At 33.7% G+C, this 22,800-nt stretch overlaps 1 protein-coding gene across 1 annotated transcript; it reads right to left on the bottom strand.

The window, feature by feature from the left end:
- Nucleotides 1-659: 659 nt before the first annotated feature.
- On the bottom strand, nt 660-16,566 carry LOC103588241 (glycoprotein-N-acetylgalactosamine 3-beta-galactosyltransferase 1-like). Its single transcript, XM_008569865.1, is given in 4 exon segments — nt 660-5,648; nt 11,827-11,934; nt 11,936-12,519; nt 16,335-16,566. Coding segments are annotated over 4 exon segments (1,116 nt in total). The 5' UTR covers nt 16,555-16,566; the 3' UTR covers nt 660-5,444.
- Nucleotides 16,567-22,800: the final 6,234 nt, after the last annotated feature.

Genomic DNA, 22,800 nt, shown 5'->3' with positions numbered 1-22,800 from the left:
TTTACGTAACAGGAGCAAAGAATTGCACAAATGTAAATAACTTCTGAAGGATACAAAATGTCTGCCATTCAGGTCTCAGCTCAAATGTTACTTCCTCAGAGGTCTTCCTTGACAACCCACCCAGAAAATTGCTCTATCACTCTTATTTTCCTGACACCATTCCCTGAAATATCTTGTTCATTCACCTAATAACTTGCTTGCTCTCTCACTCTAGAATTAAGGTTCTATGAGAACAGGGATCCTATATGTCTTGCTCACCACTTATTTCTAGCAGATGCTTGGCACAATTATTTGATGAATAAATGAATTTCTCAGTGTACATGATAGATCAAAATATACCAAGAAACAGAAAAGCAGTCTCTCTTTCTCTCTCTAAACACATACACGGACATAAACATACATGTCTACAAACACAGACATCTGGACTACAAAATAGGTGTTTTTAATTTTTTTAAGGTATGTTATTCTATGTGAGAGGTAGAATATTTTGTTGCTTTAATGTAAGTAATATATATTACAGTAAAAATTACATAAGCTTACTAAAATTGAAGAGTTCTGATGGGAAAACAATATTTTTGAGAAAATAATCGAAAAAGTAATCATAAAAGACTACATATATCACACAACTTTTATATCGGTTAAAAATAATCAGATGAAACAACTTTGAACATGGTCATTTATTTTATGCAGTTGTTTAAATCTTATGTTTAAAAATGTTCAAAAGGCACTTTAAAAACATATTTAAAAATACATTTTCCTGACTTAATGGTGATCACTTAAAATAAGCAAGTCACCAGACATTTTTAAACCATTCATGACACTATTAACCTTAAATAATTTTTAAATTCCAAAACACAAACATTCTCTATGTAATACAACACACTGCTTAGCAGTAAGATTAGTTCCCCTCTAATAATACACTTCATGTAGATTATTAATTTAGCAGGGCCCTGCAAAATTATTCAAACTTAACTAATATAAACTGAAAACTAGAGAGGTAAGGGAGTTGAAATACAGCACAATTCGACTCTAAAATTAGTTTTAGAGTTGGTTTCTCTAAAGAGAATTTGCAAAATTTCTCATTCCAATCTGGCTAAAATTTCTATTTAAACTCTGATATATAAACATTCATTTTCTTATCAATAGAGGTTACATCAAAGCATGAAATATACCACAGTATGTCCCCCAGATTTCTTAACTATGCTTCTGTTCGGCCTACTATAAAGAAGTAGAGAAATGAAGCAAATAAGTTTTGTATGTTTTTTAGAAAAGGGGATTGAAATAACTCTACTTCCTTTAATAACTGTAGATGTAGAATTAGTTGAAAATTGTAGATTTTTAAGTAGGGCAAGTGTCCTGAGAGTCAGCAGCCATTGCTCTTAGACATATTTTACTTATAGCCTCATAGGGAAATCTAAAGTTAGTAGATATAAAATTATCAGTAAGTGATACAAATTCTAATACTAATAACAGCCAAATTAACCTTGTGAAGGTAGCACTAAGAGCAGCTAGAAAAGGGAAGTTAGTTATAAAGGAAATAAAAAAGGGTACTAAATACAAAGCAGAAATTGTTAAAAACAATAATAGTGTAATGAACATTACACTATTAAATGAGTGAATTTAAATGAAGAATAAAAGGCTAGATATGCTCTAATCGAGATTTTTTTCAAATACAATAGTGTTTCAATCTGGTAATAATATAGGCTCAAAGAAGTGAAAAATCAAGAAACACTTAACGAAAATAACCAGTTAGCAAATTTAATGCTCAAGTCCAATTACCATATTCAAAAAATATCAAAAACCAGTGATTTATTTTAAAATCTTACTACAGTAACAAACACTCCTCTGAAATTTAAGGTATCTGAAAACAAATAATTGAACTCTGGGACAAAAACCTGTTTAGAATCTACGAACTTCCCACTAGAAAATACAAGCATACTGTTATTGGACAACATAAGACATGACATGATAAGCTTTATGTTTTAAGACCACACTAAAATAATTTATCCAAATGACAAAGATCTTAATCTAAAAGATGGTAAATAAATCATTATCATTATGAAATCTGGTTTTATGTGCTCTATCAAACACCTGGAGAATTTTTTTTTGCTTTATAAGGTCATATTAGGAGAGTGAAATGATTCTTGAAAGTGATGAAATTTTGATAGTATGAATTAGTAGAAAAATGCTCTATTATAAAATAGCATTATGCTACCTCTATTTAAAATTTTTTTTACTAACAATTGTGGACATTTTAAATGACACTCATTTATGTATGCTTTTAATGAATTAGTGTGTACTAATCAGTTCTTAATGAACTCTTCCCTACCCCAGTGTGAAATTACTAAACTTGGAGATTTACACATTTTACTGTCGGCCTTGATATTAGTCACTGTAGAGATGCTAAAGAATTTTGTCAAAATAAATGATCCATTGACCCTTTAAATTATCTTTAAAGCATTTTACCTTTAATGTAGTGTGATCCTGGATTACAGATTTAAAACATGTCTCTGAAAAATACCTTACTCACAAGGAAGTAATCTTCAGTGTGTTCAAAGACTATTTGCATCAGAATCATGTAGGTAGTTGGGCAATGGTTCTCAAACTAGGATGAATAAGACTCACCTGTAGGGCTTTGTTTAAACACAACTGCTAGCCTCTACTTCTAGAGTTTCTGATTTAGTAGTCTGGGGTGGGGCCTAAGGGAGGTTGCATTTTTAACAAATTCCCAAGGGATGCTGACTCTGTGTTTTGGGACCACACTTTGACAACCACTGCCATAGGGTATTTCCGTAAGAATGCATACTCCTGGGCCCCGTGCTAAAATCAGAACTTCTGGGGTTGGGGTTTTTAGGTCTGCATTTTAACAAGCTTGACGACAAGAATATGAGAACCACAATTTAAGAATCATGGTGACAATTTGGCTGGTTAATTTAATTTGACTATCACTGGCCAATGTATCAGATGTCACACATCATAGAAGTGAAAATGGAAATAATGTTAAATGACTAACCCCAAGCTTGACATGGTACAAATGAATACACAAGTTTTGAGTATAAATCCTAGCTCTGCTACATACTAGGCTTGTGACAGTGGAAAAGTTACTTTAATTCTTTGAGCCTCAGTTTCCTCATCTATAACATGGGAATAATACCCAATTTGTGAGGATTAACACAAATGTACATGGAGGATGTACACGGAGTATCTAAAAGCACAGTACCTGGCATATATACAGTACGCACTAGATAAATACTAGCTATTACTTATTATTATAAGAAATGTGTAAAATATTTCCTTCAGTATCTCATTTGATCAAAGCAGATTTTTCATTCATTTAAATGAAATATTTACACTCCAAGGTAACAGAGTGATAATGAAACCTTATAGTTATTGCTCCCTATTCTGGGCCAGTCAATATTCTAAGAGCCTTACATATATTAACTTATTTAATCCTCATAAAAATCCTGTGAGGTAGGTAGTATTATTAACCCTAATTTACAGATGAGAAAATTGAGACACAGAGAGATTAAGCAAATTGCTCAAGATTCAAAAATACTAAATGATGGTGCAAGAATTTAAACCCAGGCAGTTTGACTCCAGAGTCCAGGATTCGTTACAACATTAATTTCCTATGAGTAAATTTTAAGGTTTTTGGATGTTTATGATAAACCATTTATATTTCTAGTAAAGAAAAGTAGCATACATGGACCACAAATAAATTCATGTCCCCACCATGGTGAAGAGTTATTCAAAGGATGAATGCCTTAAATTTCTGGCAGATAATACCAACATGAAAACAACGAAAAACAATTTAATAGGTAAAATTGGTGTGTGTGTCTTCACTATGTGGACAGAGTAATCCATAATTAGCCACTGAAATGAATATCCTCTCAAATATACAATCCAAAGAGGTCATAATTTTGACATGTTTTGGCACAAATATAAATTATTCAGCTAAACAGCAGAGTCAGTGGTGATAAACATAAGAAAATGTAGATCATTTAACATTAAAAATAATCTTACAGAAAGTCTGTAAAATATTCTATGATACACTCAGTTGCTAAAGACAACAAAAATTAAACATTTTCTTTCCTTCCAGAAACTCTTTAAACAGGGAGTTGTTAAAATTAGAATGAAACATTTGTGAATGTGTTTTTGACGTCAGTCTCGAATGGGTATTCCTGCTTTGTTTGAATTATCCACTGGTAAAACAGTTATCCCAAAATAGTAAGTCAGGATCAAACTTCAGGCTATTATATATAAATTATTTGGACTTTTAATTATGACATTTTACTTTGTTTAAGCACTCTACATTTTCTAATGTTTTTAATTAACTCTGGTCAAAATCTTGCATTCAAAGTATTTTACTAGCGTAACTAATAGCCACCTCAGATCCTAAAAATGAATCTTAAAACTCGGTTTTAAACAAGGTATGAAAGGCACAAACAAGTTCAAACAAGGTATGAAAGGCACAAACAAGTTCTCATCTCTCAACAAGATGAGAATGAAAGGAACTATAATTATGTAGTTGGAAAGGGTTTTAAATCGTCAATTAAAAGTGTTATTTAGTAATTCCTGAGAGTGGCACTGATATAAGAAAAGCATCCCCAAACAGCATTAAAGTTACTATTTATTAGTTACCCATAATTAACAATGGGTAAATTTGGGAACAAAATATTTTTAAATGCATGTTTACAGAATGCTATTAATGCTTTGAGTAAATAAATATTAATAGTGGAGAATGGTATTCAAGAGTGGTTAAACACATTTAGAAAAGAGACAATAGGGACTCAGTAAAAGATTAACTACTAATTAGAACCAAGTATACAATATAGTCAAGGCCCATGATAATTTCAAAATGTGGTTTTATTAATGCACTTTAGGAAAAGTGCCATTTTTATTTTACCTTCTTCTGGAAGAAATACTGCCAATTATAAAGAATCACAGCAAAATTTTCATTAGACAAAAACTGTGTGTTCATTTATATCAGACTGCAAATATAAACTCATTTCTTGAGTTTATAAACAACATTGAGCAACAATAATTCCTTTAAAAATTTTAAGGCAGATCTGTTTAGCATCATGTGTGTGTTATTAACATGGTGCAGTGTAGTTTTAGCAAATTTAACTGTTTCTCAGTGACAATAATACACATGGTCAGGAACAGGCAACAAAATTTCTAGTTCCTCTACCTGGTCACCATTTTAAAAACACAAGTTCTTCATATTATATATTTATAAATTAATGTATCAAAGAAACATTTAAGCAGACTTCACAGCTCATTTAAAGCTTCACTTTACAGTCATTCGTATGAAAGATTTCTATATGGAATGTTCACTTAGAAAGAATTCCTCACTGGGATTCCAGTGTTCTATGTCAGAAATGCAGAAGTCCTTGTTCAGTGCAATGCTAGACATTTTACCTCTGTTCATTCATGTTTTCCTTTCAGGGGTTTCCTAATTTTACTTTTGGATCTTCATTTCTGTTTGCTTGACTTATTTCCTTTAGTATATTCTCAGGTAAGGCGGGTTGATATCTGTACAAATAACCATATGGACGAAGATGATAAACGAGGTATTCTAACTCATACATAGTTGTAGAATCAACATAGTGAAAAGAAACTGCAAGATCAGAACAGCAACCAGGACCCTAAAAAAGTAGTGGAAACAGGCATTGTTAATAATAAACAGTGCATTGTTTTATTTATTGTAACAGAATTCATTGTACATTATCTGTGGGGTACAGAGTTCAATATCAATACCCATGTGCAATATGTGATACTCAAATAAGGATAATTAATATATTCAACATCACACAATGTAATTGTTTTTCATGGTCCTTTACCAGTTCCTCCCTTATCCCCACCCCCCCTTCCCACCTCTGGTAACCTCAGTTCTACTCTCTCCTTCTGAAAGTTTAACGTATTATTGTGATTGTTGTATCTTTCTTTTTTAAAATTTATTTATTTTTTAGCTTCCAAACAGTGCACTATTAACACACAATATTCACATACTTATAAAGGACGCACTAATTTAAAAGAATTCAAGAATTAAAGCTGGTAAGGTAAAGCAGAGGAACCTAATTTATTATACCTGTGGAAGAAAACAGCAGTTCTCCAGAGTTTCTAATGATTTAAAACCAAACACGAAATTGTGGAAGTATTTCTAACTGAAACAATATTCTCTCACACTCCTCATTGTTTTAGCAGATAATACTCTTGAGACTTCTTCAAATGAAAGGGACAGCTACACAAAGGATAAGGCTCTATTTCTCCAACTTTTGCTTTATCTCCCTAATTTTCTCACTGTAATTTTTCTCTTGGCTCAGCGTAAGATTTCTCGGAGCATGCAGTGACTACAAAGCCTTGCCTACTATGTGTCTACAACCTAATACTTCATCTAAATAAAAACCCAAACAATATAATATTAAAGAGAGAAAACGCTCATGCCAGACCTGGGTTTGAATCCAAATTTTGCCTACTAGTATACGACCATGGGCGAGTTATTTAATTTCTGTAAGCTTCAATTTCCCCATCTGCAAAAGGTGATTACTTAAAAGGATATAATGTGTACAAAATGCTTGGGACTATGCTTTGCTTATAATAAATGCTCAATGTCAGCTACTATTGACAAAATAATCACATTCAGGTGGCCCCCAGGTAAATCAGTCAGCTTTAAACCTTTGTTCAGTAATATCATTCTCACAGACTCTTAATACGAATCTCATGGGGTTGGTGAGAGTACAGGTTTAGAAGAAAACAAAAAAGAAAAATGGTTAGACTGGTCCCAGAATTAAATAGTCATGAGGTCAATCTAGGATCAGAATTGGTGTCTGAAGAATATTTCATCCAGGCAGCTCCAACAAAACTTCTGACTCTACCTGATGTCTTTGCAAGGACCAAGGGAGACAATCTGGCAAGTTCCCAGAAAAGATTCATATTGGCCTATTACAATGAACAGTTAATTCACGTTTGGAAGTATCTATAGTGTAGTAAAAATTATCAAGACATTTTCTCTGCCCTTTGCTCTGAACTTTCCTTTGAAACAAACACTGGATATGTGGAATTCTTGGACAACCATATAGACTCTAGAAAACTATCTAGTGCCTACTCTTTATACCTTTAGGAAACATCAGAAAAGAAATAAATAATGAAAAACAACCAGATAAGTCAATTTGTGATTATCTAAACCAGCTCTGTCCAACGAATATGTGAGTCACATAGTATAGTTTAAAATTTTCTAGTAGCCACATTAAAACAAGTAAAAAGAAATAGGTGAAATTAATTTGAATATATAGGTAGAGCATCCCAAATGAAAAAAACCTGAAATCTGAAATGCTTCAAAATCTGAAATACTTCAAAATCTGAAACTTTCTGAGAACCAACATGCTCATGGAAGTATTTCAGATTCTGGGATTTGGGATGTTCAACCAGTATAAGGCAAATATTCCAAAATCTGAAACATTTCTGGTCCCAAGCATTTCAAATAAGGGATACGCAACCTATCTTTTATTTAACTAAAAAAGAAATCCATCATATTGTTTCAACATGCAATAAATATTTTAAAAATTATTAATGAAATCATTATTTGTCCTTAAAACCAGGTGTGAACAAAATAAATATATTTATAGCACATCTCAAATTAGACTAGCCACACTGAAAGTGCTCAACAGCCACACGTGGTTAGTGGCTACTGTACTGGTCAATGCACATTAAGCTAAAAGACTAGACCAGTAGCCGTTAATTTTAAATTGCTGATCCTCTTTGAAAGCAATTTTTCTATGATTGTGAAATATTGTAATATTTGTGATAAGGTTTACTGCATTAATTATGTTAGTCTATTTTTTTTTTTTTACTGGATGGCCAGGATACTATTATTAAGCATTATAAGCAATAAGTGACAATAAAAGATAATAGCTACATTAGAAAAACTTCCTTGCAGATGATTACATTTACCCCCAAAACTCAAGTATCAAGTGAAAAATAAAAAATACAGTAAAAGAGCCAGATTTTAAAGATGCTTTTAAAAAAAGTTTTCATATATACTAGTTAAAAAGATAAGTTTTTTAAAAAAAAGCTGAAGTAGAATAGTAACAAAAATATTAAATACCTACAGATATACATAAGATATAAAAATCTGAGAAAAACTATAAAACTTTACTAAAGAAACCTAAAAGACAACTTAAAAAAAATCCTGGGCAAAGATGTCATTGTCCTTAAACTGACAAGTTTATGTGCATGGATAAAGACAGGAGAGTTGCCAAAACACTCTGAAAGAGAGAGAGAGAGAGAGAGAGAGAGAGAGAGAGAGAGAGAGAGAATAAAAGGAGAGTAATACATACTCTTAGATTAATAACTTAGAAATATTGTGAAACTACAAGGTTCAAAACAATATGGTGCTGGACCAAAACCAAGCAGAACAGCACACAGCTAAAACCCCAGATATAGATCCTATTATAAGAAATATTATAGTGTATGATAAAGGAAGTATTTTAAATCAGTAATGAAAGTAAGACTCAGTTAAAAATGGTACTGAAACAATCAGTTAACCATTTGGAAAAATCAGGAGCTATCCACCTCAACCATGTACTATGTCTCAGATAGATGAGTTAATGTAAATGAAACAATAAAATAAATCATATTTGACTATTTCTGACCTTTAAAAAAGGTAATTTCACATGTAGAGTGATCTCTATATCTATATATGAATAATTACACATCTATTTTAAATCCACTGTATTAAGACTGATTGTAAATTCTGTGGTGAAAAGTCTATTACTAAAAGACTTCTAAGGAAGTAAGAAGGTTGTGTGGGAAGGAAACTGCATGAAGAGTCGGTTCTAAACAAGCAACTTAAGAACATAACTCTTTGATGAAATAGAATACTCTATACCCTAACGTTCTAGATAAAATTTTTCTATATTGTATTTTTAGTGACTATAGAGAAAAAGTGTATGTATGAGATTTCAAATGGCTTTGGAAATACTAACTCACTTAAGGAGAAGAAAAGTTATTAAATGAAAAGTGAATAAGAATACAATTCTGGTTGTACATTGGGTTTATATAGAACCTCTTGATGGAGAATAGGCAATGTTAGAAGGTGGGGTCAATTTTGGAACCTCAAATTCTGTTTTATAGTCTTCAACATAATTAAATAAATTTTGCAGGAAGAACAAATTTTGCCATCCATTTAAAAAACCTCTACAATTTAAATAAAAGATGCACTACGGAAATATAAGGGTGCTTCAAAAAGTTTGTGGAAAAATAAAATTAAAAGATAATATGAATCCTTCCATGAAGTTTTTGAAGTACCCTTATATTTATTTTGTTCACATAAAGCATGTTGTTAGGTGTACCCTATTCGTAAGAAGGAATTGTGGGCAGTAGTCTTAAAAATAAGGAAGAATACTGGTTATAAAATAATGACAAGTACGAAGTCCCTTTGTTATTTTATGTGTATACAATATCAGAAATGCTTAGTAAAACTATATTCATTTGGGTGTACTTGTTACATGCTTTGTAATGTTCTTCAGTTTGGGTATATTTTAATATGGGAAGAGGTGCAGAATTAAGAAAGAAAAGGTCAAATCATCTTGAAATGCTCAGAATATATTAAAAGTTTACATCAAGAAAGCATCCAAAGTAGTACCTCACTAAAACAAAAGAAAAATAGACTATCAAAAGGCAGTTTTATATTCTAAGGTATTATTGCAACTACAATAGCAATGAAAGCCAGTCTAAGGTTTTAAACAGTCTCACCACATAGCACTGAAATTAAAAATGTTCATTTATTAAAGTAGAATTTTACCCCAACAAGAGAATAATTATTCTAACATATCCTCCCCACCCCTTCTTTTTGCACATATTTCCCATTAATCATAGAGAGAAGCTCATGAGCTGTATAATGGAAATAACAAGAGCTTTCAGAATCAGAATGGTTTGCAACACTGCCTAGATTACTACCAGGATAGGCAAGTTATTTTAATTTTCTGAGCCTAAGTTTTGTCACCTATTAAATGCAGAATTACTGTAAGGATTAGCTATCATGTTTTTGAAAGTAGCAAGAACACACTGGTGGTTGGTAGCAGAACAGTAGAGATTTCCTTCAAAGTTGCCTTTTAAAGCTAATTATACAAAGCTTGGGTCAAATGTAATAGGCCAGGGTCTTTTAACCTCAGCACTACTGACATTTTGGGCCAGATAATTCTTTTTTGTGGGGACTGTCCTGTGCATTGTGGAATGTTTAGCATCCAGTGGATTTATAATCTTGTGGGTTTCTACCCATTAGATTCCAGTATAACCTCCCAGCTGTAACAACCAAAAATGTCTCCAGATTTGCTGAATGTCCCTTGAGGGGCAATATTACCCCTGGTTGAGAACCACTATTCTTGATGATGATTTGAAAGCAATAGCTTGTGAAGAACAGAGTATTAGCATGAAGTGTATTATTTATATGTTAAGAGTCAGAGAAAAGAAGACAGAGAACTAGTGACTTGCCTAAAGGCATTAATAATCAATAATAGAATTGATTCTAAAAGCTAGATTTCATGATTTCTGGTCTCATTCAGTTATTCACTGCAGCAATGATTATAATACTGAAAAACTAGGAAAAACTTACTAAATACGTATCAGGAGAATGAATATTATAGTATATTCATATATTAGATTATTACACAGCACTTTAAATTAATGAAACAGATACATATATATTAATGTTGATAAATCTCAATGTGTGAGAAGAGCAAATTATAGAAAGATGTATATGGTATAATTCCATTTATTTAAAAACATGCAAAACAGTACTATGTATTATTTGGATACACAAACATGTAAGAAGAATATAAGAACATGCATGGTAATGAGTAATATTAAATTCATGATAGTTGTTAATTCTGGGGAAAGAGGTAAGGGAAATGAACTGGGGAGGACACATAGACCTCAACTGCATGACATTTTTCTTTCTTTCAAAAAATCTAAAGCAAATGTGGCAAAAGAGTGATATTTGGTAAAGCTGGGTAGTAGATACAAGGTATCATATTATTCTCAAATATCTGTACACCTGAAATATTTCATAAAATAATGTAGTTTAGATAAAATTCTCAAGAATGTAAGCTAAGGTTTCAAATGAGAGCCAAGGCTTATTAAATGCTTGCTGTGAGAGAGGCTGTACTACACTGCAATTACAACTAAATGAGACAGGTAGACCACGTCCATTTCACAAATGAGGAAACTGAGACTCAGAAGTTAGACAAAGTTGGTTCATCCAAGGTCATTCAACTGTTAAAGTGGGAGGATTTAAACTTAGGTCTTTCTGAACCTCAAAATCTTTTCATGTGTTGTTCCTGATGACTAGAAGGCTTTTTATCCAGATCTTCGCAGAGCTTGCTAACATCACTCAGGTTTCTTTCAGAAGTCACCCCTTAGAGAGGCCTTCCTTAATTACTTAAACCAGAGTATCACACCCCACTGAGTAACTCTCCACCCACTTACTTGCCTTTTTCTTCAGGGTACTTCCTAAAATCATAATATCTTTATTAGTCTGCCTGTTTATTGTTATCTCATCCAGAATGTAAGGTTCATGAGAACTGGAACTTGGCTGTATTTACTTCTACATTCTCAGTGCCTGGCATATAGTAGAACCAATAGATATCTGTTGAATGACTATTGCTGATGTCCCTGTTCTCATCTACTTTGTTATACTGCCACTCTATATAAAAAGACTAAGGGAGAGTCCTAGTTTGGTACTAAAGAAACATATACATATTTGCTAGTTTTTAAAAAAAATCAACAAAAGTCAGTCGGTCCAAGTAATAAAATTTCTAAACTTACCTCTACAGGAGGATAATAATTATAATTCCAGTACCAAAAGGTTCTGGGTAGATAACCTTTGATTAAATGGTGTTCTGGTACAATTGATTAAATGGTTTTCTGGTACAGAGGGATGAAAAGTTTCTTTTCCAGTGGTATCTCTGGAATCTCCTGCTTCTACATTTATGATTTCCATGCATCTCCCCAGTGCTAAGTCTTCGATGGAGGAACTGTGTGTACATTTTTCTGTTTTAAATGCATCAACAAATCTCCTCAAGGCTTCTTTGCTTAGTACATATCCTGCTCCTCCACTCATGTAGCCCTGCTTTACATAGGGCTTGAATCTTCTCCCAAAGTAAATGGGTTCTTCAGGGTTATATTTTGAAAGAAGCCATCTTAAATTGTCTAATATGACATATGTGTCATCATCTGCTTTCATAAACCAATCAGCATCTTCTAAATAATGGTCATGAACATACTGGAAAGCTTTAATTGTCTTCCAATATAGTTGATCTCTGCCTTCTTTGGTTTTTAATCCCACAGTAGGGAAGTCTTTATTTTCTTCTGAACTCATGAACAACACTTTATTACAACGCTGGGCCCATGTAGCTTTGACGTGTTTGGCTTTTTTCTCTAGATTTTGAGGGCCTGTCATAACCCAGCATAGAATTCTAACTTTCTGATAGAGGTTCTCAGCGATGTTTGTGTTCTCGTCTATTAAACAAACATTTTAAAAAGTTATATTTATATAAATTCAAGTAAATTATATTAAAGAAAGCATTTTCTTAAATAGTTTTAAAGATCCTCCTTCTATTTACACATCTATCATTAGTGATAAAGCTGAAAGAAAGCAAAACTCAACCTAATGTGAGTCAACATTCTGATTTATTGGTTTCATGTCAATCTTATCCAACAGGTCACTGGAGCTAACAAGAATTGCCAGTATGACCAAAATTCTTACTACCTGAACTGTGTTTCACTGATCAAAAGCACCAGCATCACCTGGGAGTCGACAGAAATGGAGAATCTCAGGCCCCAACCCAGACCTACTGAATCATAATCTGCATTTTAACAAGTTCTCCTAATGATCCATTTGCACATTAAGTACTACCTTAAATAGTCTCTGGCAACTCATACTACAAAGAGCTTCAGTTGGTTTTCAAGGGAACACTGACAGTAATTTCTTACTGCTCTCAATGAGCTTCTGAAAGGCCATGTTACTGAAGTGGCAGTTGATTTCTGAAGCTCAGAAGAGTCCACTGTTATGAATTTCTACGAGTACCCTGAGGTGGCATCAAAAGCTTTCATGACTACCCCAGTATGAAGCACAGGAGTAAATGCAGGGTTGCGATTACTTCTGATAGTAACATATCTCCCTGCAAAATGCAAATCCACCAGTCAGAAACAGAACAATAGACAGAGATGGGATTTCCAAGACTGTATAGAGCAGTGTTTTTCAAACTACTGATCTGCAAAGAAATAAGAAGCTTATGCTGGGACATAAAGCAACTTATTACTTTTTCATCAAGGAAGGCTTACTACCAAAAAAAAAAAAAAAAAAAAAAGGTAAAAAAGTCCATTTAACTAAGCAGTGAGCTTAACCTGGTTCAAGCTCCTTATCTGGGTGCAGACAAACAATGCATAGGCTGACAGACCAGTACCACATTTTGAGTAGCACTGGTCTAGAGGAAGAGCCATGAGATTCTAGACCAGTTCTTCTCAAACTATGTGTCATGAAGGACCAATTTTTGTTTCTGATAATTAGAGGCCTATACTTTTGTAGAAAAATAAATTACTAGAATAATAAGACTAAAAGAAAACATAAAACACTAGCCCTAAGTTTTTATTTTTAGATTCACACAAAATTACTCTGGCAAATTACAATAAAAGTTTCTAACTGCTTACTCCCAATTTCAAGACTTATAAAGTTGTGGACCAGCACAAGTCTGTAAACCACACTTTTGAGTAGCAATGCTCAAGGCAGTATACTAAGCAAGCATACCCTTCAGGTGAAGGTCAGAGAGTGAATTACAAAAGCTCAGTCCTGTGAAAAATCAGTAATAGAGGTATATAATTAGTACTCCTTATCCACGGGTTCCACATCCACAGATTCAACCAACCATGGATATAGAATATTGGGGGAAAAAACTGCATATGCAACTGAACGTGCACAGTTTTTTCTTGTTATTATTCCCAAAATATAGTATAACAACTATGTACATAGCATTTACATTGTATTAGGTATTATAATTTAAAGTATATGGGAGGATGCACATAGGTGATATGCAAATACTATGCCATTTTAATCATGTACTTGAACAACTGTGGTTTTTGGTCTCTTCAGGGGTCCTGGAACCAATATCTGCAGATACTGAAGGACATCTGTAATTTGCTAGTTAACTGAGAAGAAACAGAAGGAAAGGCTGGGTGGGACATGAAAACATTCTCAGGCTACTCTGAATATCAAAATTCGCAGTCCAAAAGGACAAATGCAACAAAATCACCCTATTTTCAGTCAGGAAGCATTCACAGTTCATATACATGAAGAGCCCAATATCTTAGCTATTACAGATATACCAAACCCTGAATGGACAGAAAAAAATGGTGGATGTATGAATCCCTAATCTGTTTCACTTAGGACAAGACAGCTTTCTTGCCACTACTGGGATATGGTAGATGCTCTCATTCTTTCAATTACTCGTTCATTAATTACTTTGTACCAGGCTGTGCTGGCACAAGAGATGAAAAGATGAATAGGACACATTTCCTACCACAGAGGAATTCACAGTCTAATAGGGAAGTCTTAACATGCAAACCAGTAATTGCTACATACTAAGAGATGCTATAATAGAGGTTTGTACAAAGGGTTTAATGTGCTGAGGGAAAACAAAATAGCAGCTGATAAATCCTACAGAGCAGTGACTTAGGGACTTGAGTAGAACAGAGAAGAAAAGAGATAACGAAATACTAGGAAAAATCAGAGAAGAGATGATGCAGAAAATAGGTCTTTACATGAACAGAAGCTCACCAAAAGAAAGGACGAAAAGGCATGGTAAAGTTTGGTTGAGTACAGGCAACAAGAATATAGCTGAAGGCCTGAATTAGGGGAAATGCACTGTGGGTTGAGAGAAAATGGTATAGAAGTAGAACTGTTAGAATTTAGTGACAAATGGAATTGATTGATGTGTGAAGGAAAGCAGCTACCATGATTTCACAGTTTCTGGCTTAGGCAGATGATAATGAGCTATATAAAATAAGGAATATAGGAGGAAGAACAAGTTTTAGGCGTAGATAGGAAGAGAAAAATTCAATTTACACATGTTGAGTCTAAGAGGAATAGAAAGACTTTTAGCACACCCTGTATTTTGTGGGCCACTGAGCAGGACAAGTATGTATATAACGTATGTGCCTATAGTAAGACCTCATATGGCATACTAGCAGTAGGAAAGCCTGGTTCCAGCTGATCATCTGAAGACATGAAGCTATGCTACAGAGCAAGTGCACAGTGACCAAACTGCTCTATGGTAAGAATACATAGCACCTGCTCAGGGCTAAATATTATTATTCACATAACATGACACAATTTGTAACTATGCATGTGCTTGCTAGTAGATAAAACTCAACCAGGCTTTGATACCTCACAGAGGTAGAGAAGTAATTTACTATGAAAAGGATAAGAAAAACAACTCTTAATGGAGGACTCTCTGCATCTTAGAATTCCAATTGTTTTCAAGATGCTTGTATTCTTTTCTGTCTGATAACTCACAATTTGCAGAGATCTTGGCATTGTGTTAATATATTCTCAGTTTTTGTAACTGTGCTGGAGATAAAGACAGCCAGGAATAGATGGAAATGAAAATTGTGAGGGTTGATGACATTACACAAAGAGAGAGCTAAAAGGACAAAAACTTGGAGAAAACAACATTTAAGGAGTGTATGGAGGACTCAACTGAGAAAATCTGATTAGAGATAGAAGGCCAGGAGAAAATGAAGTCATTATAACATATCCTTAGTTTTTTTAAATTCCTTAGATCTTTATGACTCTCAAAAGGAGAAAAAATTAGTTACATTAACTACTGATAAGAATATAAATTGAGATTTATATATACCTCTTGAGTTTCTCTAGGAAAACAAGACTACTACGAAAACAAGACTAAGCGAAAACTATGACCAAACAAGACAACAGCAAAAACCGAAGACACAGATATAAACTGCGATAAAACTGAACCTGAACAAAAATTTTCAGAAACAAATCTAATCTGAAAAGTTAAACCTTTTCCCAAATCAGTTTCTGAACTGTTTCTACTTAAACTCAAAATTAATAACTTAGTCCCTAAATAAACATGGGTTTTAGCAATTCACTTCTCCTGAGGTAAACTGAGAATTATTATTATTTAATATCTAGAATACAGAACTCATTTGCAGATACAGACAGTAATATAACAAAATTCATATAACTTTTCCAATTCTCTCTCAACACTTAGACTGAAATACTGCTTATGTTTATTCCTTAATAAAGTAAACCATACCTTTATGTTGGCTAGAATCTGCATTGAAGTTCATTTGTCCTTCTAGATGATTCTGTCCATCATCATCAGAATGCCTAGCATGAGGATCATTATGAAGAATATTAGGCTGCGTGTCACCCTGTTCTCCCAACAAAATACTAAATAGCTGAGAACATAAAAAAAATCCTATTGCTGATCCACAGAGGAAGATTAAAAAATTCAGCCAAGACTTAGAGGCCATTTCCCGGAAGTGTATTTCTGTAAGAAAAAAATTAGCAGGATGTTATATAATTATAAAGCAATATACATATGAAGAGTACAAAGTCTGATAACGTTTGGCTATAATGAAAAGTTAATTCCTTCCACATAGGAGACATTTCTAAAAGCGTTTAACTTTTGATTATGTTTCCCTCTTTATCTGCTGCTAAACCAGCACGTTATGGACAATTCATTAGAATAGATGAGTAGTAAGTAGGATAATTACTGTTCAGGTGGAGCATGGGTAAATATGTAAGTATTTGCACACAGAATTTCCTATTCTTCCCATAATGATCTTCCATGGACCCAAGCCTGCTTGCCATGTTCATTTTCTTTCTTTCCTGTCAACCCTGAATACATAAGTCTGCTTTTCTCTCTTTTGGTAGCAATCACCACCTACTCTATTTTCCAACACAGGGTTAGCAAACTTTCTGTAAAGGACTATAAATAAAATACTCCAGGCTTTGTGGGCCACATATGGTTTCTGTTGCACCTTCATCATCATCATCACCTTTTTAAACAATCCTTTAAAAATGTAAAAACTATTCTTAGGTTGTGGAGGGCTAGGGTCAGCACAGTTTTTTGATCCATGAGCCAAAACTGGCCTGCCACGTTTTTGTAAATAAAGTTTTATTTGAATGTACCCATGCCCATTCATTTATGTATTGATTATGGCTGCTTTCACACTATAACAGCAGAATTGAGTAGGTGCAACAGAGACAATGTGTCCCACAACGCCTTACCTGGCCTTTTATAGAAGTTTGCTGACCGTTGCTCTAATACCCCAGCTTCACTGAAGTGTTGGATGTGGCCTCCCCCTGCTCACTGCCTTTCACTGTTGTCTTACTGGACTGCAGGATTCTGGATAGCATTTAATTATCACCAGGATTAAGCAGGGTGCCTGGGACACTGGCTGTTTAACAAACGCCTACTGAACTGCCTCACAACCAATCATGCAGACCCTTTTAAATAATTTAGTAATAATTAGTAAAGTTATAAATTCCTATTAAATTCCTGATAAGGTGGCCCTAAGTCTGTAGTTTCCAATTCCCCAATTTAAAAAATGAGTTTGCTAAGCGTCTACCATATGCAAGGTGCTGTCCACATGTTACTTCATTTTAAATAAAATTTAATTTCAATTTCATTTTTCATTCTCACTATGCCAATTCTGAAGATGAGAAAACAGAAAATTTAAATTTAAAAAATTTAACAGGAAACACACAGGGAGATGCAATCAAGAAGAAACACAATTCAAAACCAGGTCTGCCTGCTTAAAAAGCCAGTGCTCTTTCCATTACATTTTTCAAACTCTTCACCCAATCACCACTAACAGTAGAGGACAATGAACATGTGTAGTGAAGGTAGGGGTCTGAGAGATATGTGCCCCCAAATCAAAACTACTTTGAAATATTTTGCAAAAACAAAACACACAAATCAACAATTACCACTACAACAATAACAAAAATCAAACAAGTTTACACAGTTATATTTCCTGAATGGCTGATTAGGTTCTTTTAGACCAACTATCTGAAGACAATCAGAAAAAGTGAACAAAATGTAAAAAGAAAATATGTTTGAAGACAGTGGTAAGATATCAAGGCAGTGAGAATTAGTGGGGCCAAGATCTGGAATAAGAGAGAATTCAAGAGAGATGGACTGGACATCTGTCACAGATCTACTCCTCAAGACAGTTATTGATTCTGAAAGAAAATAGTAGCTGGGAGTCAATGAAGCTAAGCAAAAATCAAAGTTCAAAGTCTGCCTAGAAGAGATCCTGAAAAACACCCAGGATTTTATAAAGGACCCTGTAAGTCTACAATCTAGGAATAAGAGTGAAACAAAAATAGACCAAACTTTATAAGGACTAAGTCTTGGTTGAAAGCATTTCAGACACTGACTGGATGTTTAGGATGATCTGCACTAGCCTAACTACAAAAATATTCTGAAGAAATATAAAATAAAGAACCTCAAATTATCACCATAATTTTTGTGTGGTGATACACAATGTTCAACACAATAAAAAATAACCAAGCATCAAAATAAGTGTGATTGGAATAGAGAAAAAAGGAGACAATAGAAACAGAGCCAGAGGAGTCTCAGATAACATATTTTCCTGTCACTAGCTTTGAAATTACTGTTAATAACTACTGCTAATTTTTTAAGATAGTGAAAAAATTTGTAATATTATGTCTCTATTTTTAAATTTCATTAATTTCTGCTCATTTTATTCATATGATCTCTGCTGTTTATTATTTATAAAGAGCAGAAATCAATGAAATTTAAATCCTCCTCCTTGCTTAGGGTTTCTTTTGCTCTTTTTCTTGATACTTTATTAAGTATTAGTAAATAGAATTCAGCAATATAAAAGAAGAATTATGACCAAGTGGGTTTTATTCCAAAGATGCACGGCTGGTTCAATATTCAAAAACAACAGCTGCCGTGGATTGAATATCCCCCACCCAAAACTCACTGAAACTTAATCTCCATTGTAACAGTGTTAAGAGGGTGGGGAATCCTATTATGGTAACTGAAAGGGGGATCTTTTAAGAGGTGATTAGATTGTGAGGACTGTAGCCTTGCAAATGGATTAATCCATTGATTGTTTAATGGGTGGTCATGGGCATGGTTCTGAGGGCTTTATAAGGACAGTGAGTGAGCAGGTTAGCTCTCTTGCTCAGCCATTCACCATATGACACCTGGCATCACTGTAGAGTCATCACCAAGAACAAGATTCTCTCCAGATGTGTTCCCTGGTCTTTGGACTTCCCAGCCTTCAAAACTGTAAGAAATAAATTTTATTTCTTTATAAATTACTCAGTTTGAGGTATTCTGTTACAAGCAACAGACACATACTAATAAAACAGTTAACATTTTACTTAATGGTGCAAGACTAAATGCTTTCCCCCTAAGATCAGGAACGAGGGAAGAATGCCCACTCTCAACACTCTTATTCAACATAGTAGGAAGTTCTAGCCAGTACGATAAACAAAAGATAAAAAGTAAAATAAATAAAAAGAAAGAAATGAAAGGCATACAGATTGAATAGAAAAAACAAAACTACCCCTATTTGCAGATTTGTAGATAATGACCGTCTATGAAGAAAATCCCAAGGATTCTATGAAAAAAATTCCTAGAATGAATGAATTCAGCAAGGTTGCAGGATACAAGATAAATGTACCCAAATCAATAGTTATTTCCATATACTAACAATGAACATGTGGACACTAATGTCAGTCAAGTGATACAATACCATTTACAATCGCTCAGAAAAATGAATTACTTATGTGTAAAGCTAACAAACCATGTATGATAAAGGCTAACTAATGCTGATGAAAGAAATCAAGACCTAAACAAACAGAGAGACATACCATGTTCATAAATTTAAAAACTCAACACATTAAGATGCCAATTCTCCCCAAGTTGATACGCAGGTTTAGTCCATTTTCTATCAAAGTTCCAGTAAATTTTTTTTGTAGAAATAGACAAGATTATCCTAAAATTTAAATGTTAAGACAAAAGAACTAGAATAGCCATAACAACTTTGAAAAATAAGAAAAGCACTTGTGTCAAAGTGGTTTATTAGAAAGTATTCCCTGGAAAAACTTGCAGTAAAATAGGACAGGGGAGAGCAGGAAGCTAAGAAATGGTAATACACCAAGCAAGGGCCCACGGAAGGTAATTTCAGCTCAATCCATTAGGTAGCTCTGTAGACAATAAAGGTCATAACTCAGCAGTTCCCAATACAGCCAGTCATTGGTGAAGGGCTATCCTTAGGAAACAAACTTTCCAGATACTTCCACAGCATGTGAACTGGCAAGGAGACTCTGATATTGTGAGGGCTCTGATATTGAGAGAACCTTGAGAGCCAGATTTGGGAATGAACACTCGCCAGCAACCTGAGAGCAGGAAGAAAATACAGGCCTATGAACAGAGCATGCGCATCATCTTCTACAGTGATTTTAGAAAAGAGTAGGTTTGGATTAGCTCCTTGGAACTTCCAAAGGGTTGAGCAATAAATCACTCCTGGTAGATCATTCTACAGTTGAAGACCATTGTTGATTAGCCCCAATGATGTGTATAGAGATTTCAATTAGTTTTTTAGTACATACTCTAAATTATGAACAACCAGTTAAGAATCACCAGATATTTTAAGGAAAGCCTCTTGTAAGAAAGAAAAAGACCAGCATAGTCAACTTGGAAGAGACTATGCAATGAGATAAAAACTTAAAAACCAACAAAAACTACAACTAATATCCTGAGAGATAAAAGATACCATGTCATTGCATTCCATGAAATAAGAAGATATTAGTTTTTAAAAAAATCAGAGAAAAAGAACTCCTACAAATTAAAATACAAAAAATTAATAATCTCAATAGAATAGCTGTACTTTAGAAAAAGCTAAGGAAATCTTAAGTAAAAAAAAGCATTTATGAACAGTGTCTGCACATAACAAGCCTTTAAGCAACTGCTAAATAAAAGATTCATAGCAAAAAAACTAGAGTCAATAGAGTCTAGTCTATTGACTAGAGTCAATAGGGAAAATCATACAAACTAAGATATACCCAACCACTAAAAATTTTTTGAAGATTACATTTTAATATGGAGACATGGTTAGAATAAGTGAAAAAAATGCAAAATTTTATATACAATGTTATTCCAACTATGTGCTTTAAAAAAATAAAAAAGCTATCCTAAAAAAGAGTAGGGGAAAAAAAAAAAACCCAGAATGTTAACAAATGTTTTTAATTTCAGTGGCAGGATGAAGGCAGCTAAGGTTATTTTTCTTTCCTTATTTTTCCAAATAGAGTTTAGTTAGTACACATTACTTGAGCACCTGTCAAAAATTAATCTCAGGATCCCTTCAAATTCTTAATTAGTGAAGACCCCAAATAGCTTGTGTATGTGGGTTATACTTATTTATTAGATTTCTGTGAGAAATTAAAACTGAAAAAATTTTTAAGGCTTTATTTTTTAAAAGCAGTTTTAGGCTCACAACAAAATTGAGAGGAAGGTACAGAGATTTCCCATATATCTCCTGCCCCCAGACATGCATAGCTCCTCTATTATCAACATCCCTCACCACAGGCTACATTTGTTACAACTGATGAACTTACAAAGACATGCCATTATGACCCAAAGTCCAGAATTTACACTAGGGTTCACTCTTAGTGTGGTACATTCTATGATACAACTGTTTAATGACATGTATCTTTCATTACAGGATCATACTGAGTATTTTCAGTGCTCTAAAAAGCCCCTGTGCTTAAACTATTTATTTATTGATAATAGTAATGATAAACTTACTACCTATTAATACAAATAATGTATTTTAAGGAAAATAACCATTTCCTAAAAAAAAAAAAATGAGAAGTGGGCATTGCTTTAAATTTTTGTATATCACAGTATCTGGCTTAATAGAAAACAGCTGGATCTAGAATTCCATATCTCCTTCTGTAATCAATTTGTTCCAATATCATATATCATGTAGCCTCTAGAAAATCTGACTATACAATTGTAAGAGAATGAGCGAAAAATGCAAAAAAAACCCCTTGATGTTAGCATAAGTAGTTCTGACTTTATGGACCTCATGAAAGGATCTGAGAGGCCTCAGTTTCTCTGGACCACACTTTGAGAATTGCTGCATTATTCTGATCCCCAAATTTTTCCTCCAAAAATACTGAATAGTGGCTGGTAGCTTGCCAGATAATGAAATAAACAGGATGGAGGCATGAGAGTTCTCTGATTCTGGGTGTTTAGAATTCAAATTGAAACATGCTATATTCAACCTCCATTCCCCACACAAATGAAGGGTAATGTTTAAAGCAAGGAAGCAAAGTTTTTCCGTAGTTCAGTGCTCTTTCCATCTGGTTCAGGTACAAATCTCTTTAAGTTACTGGTAGGCATAACCAGGCTCGGAAATCCCAGTCTGAGTGTTAGCTACTAAGGAGTACCTGCAAAAGGAAATCTGTATGATACTTTTCCCTCCTCCATTTCTTCATTTTGATATGATAAAGCAGTATAACATACCACTAACATTGGGGATCATAGAAAACATAGAGGATGCAAAAAATATATGTGGAATCATGGAACAGTAAAATGAAGGCATTCTCATCTTTTGATCTTCTGAATCTGGAATTGGTAGGAACATTTTAAAAAACAGAATTAATCTGAGATTTAAACAATTTCAGTTGAAACTTGATTACAAGGTTTTATGTACTCTTTGGAAGCT

This window comes from Galeopterus variegatus, unplaced genomic scaffold, assembly GCF_000696425.1.
Source record: "Galeopterus variegatus unplaced genomic scaffold, G_variegatus-3.0.2 Scaffold538, whole genome shotgun sequence".
Lineage (NCBI taxonomy): Eukaryota > Metazoa > Chordata > Mammalia > Dermoptera > Cynocephalidae > Galeopterus > Galeopterus variegatus.
Note: the sequence above shows the minus strand (reverse complement) of the source record. Positions and strands in the feature narration are given on the sequence as shown.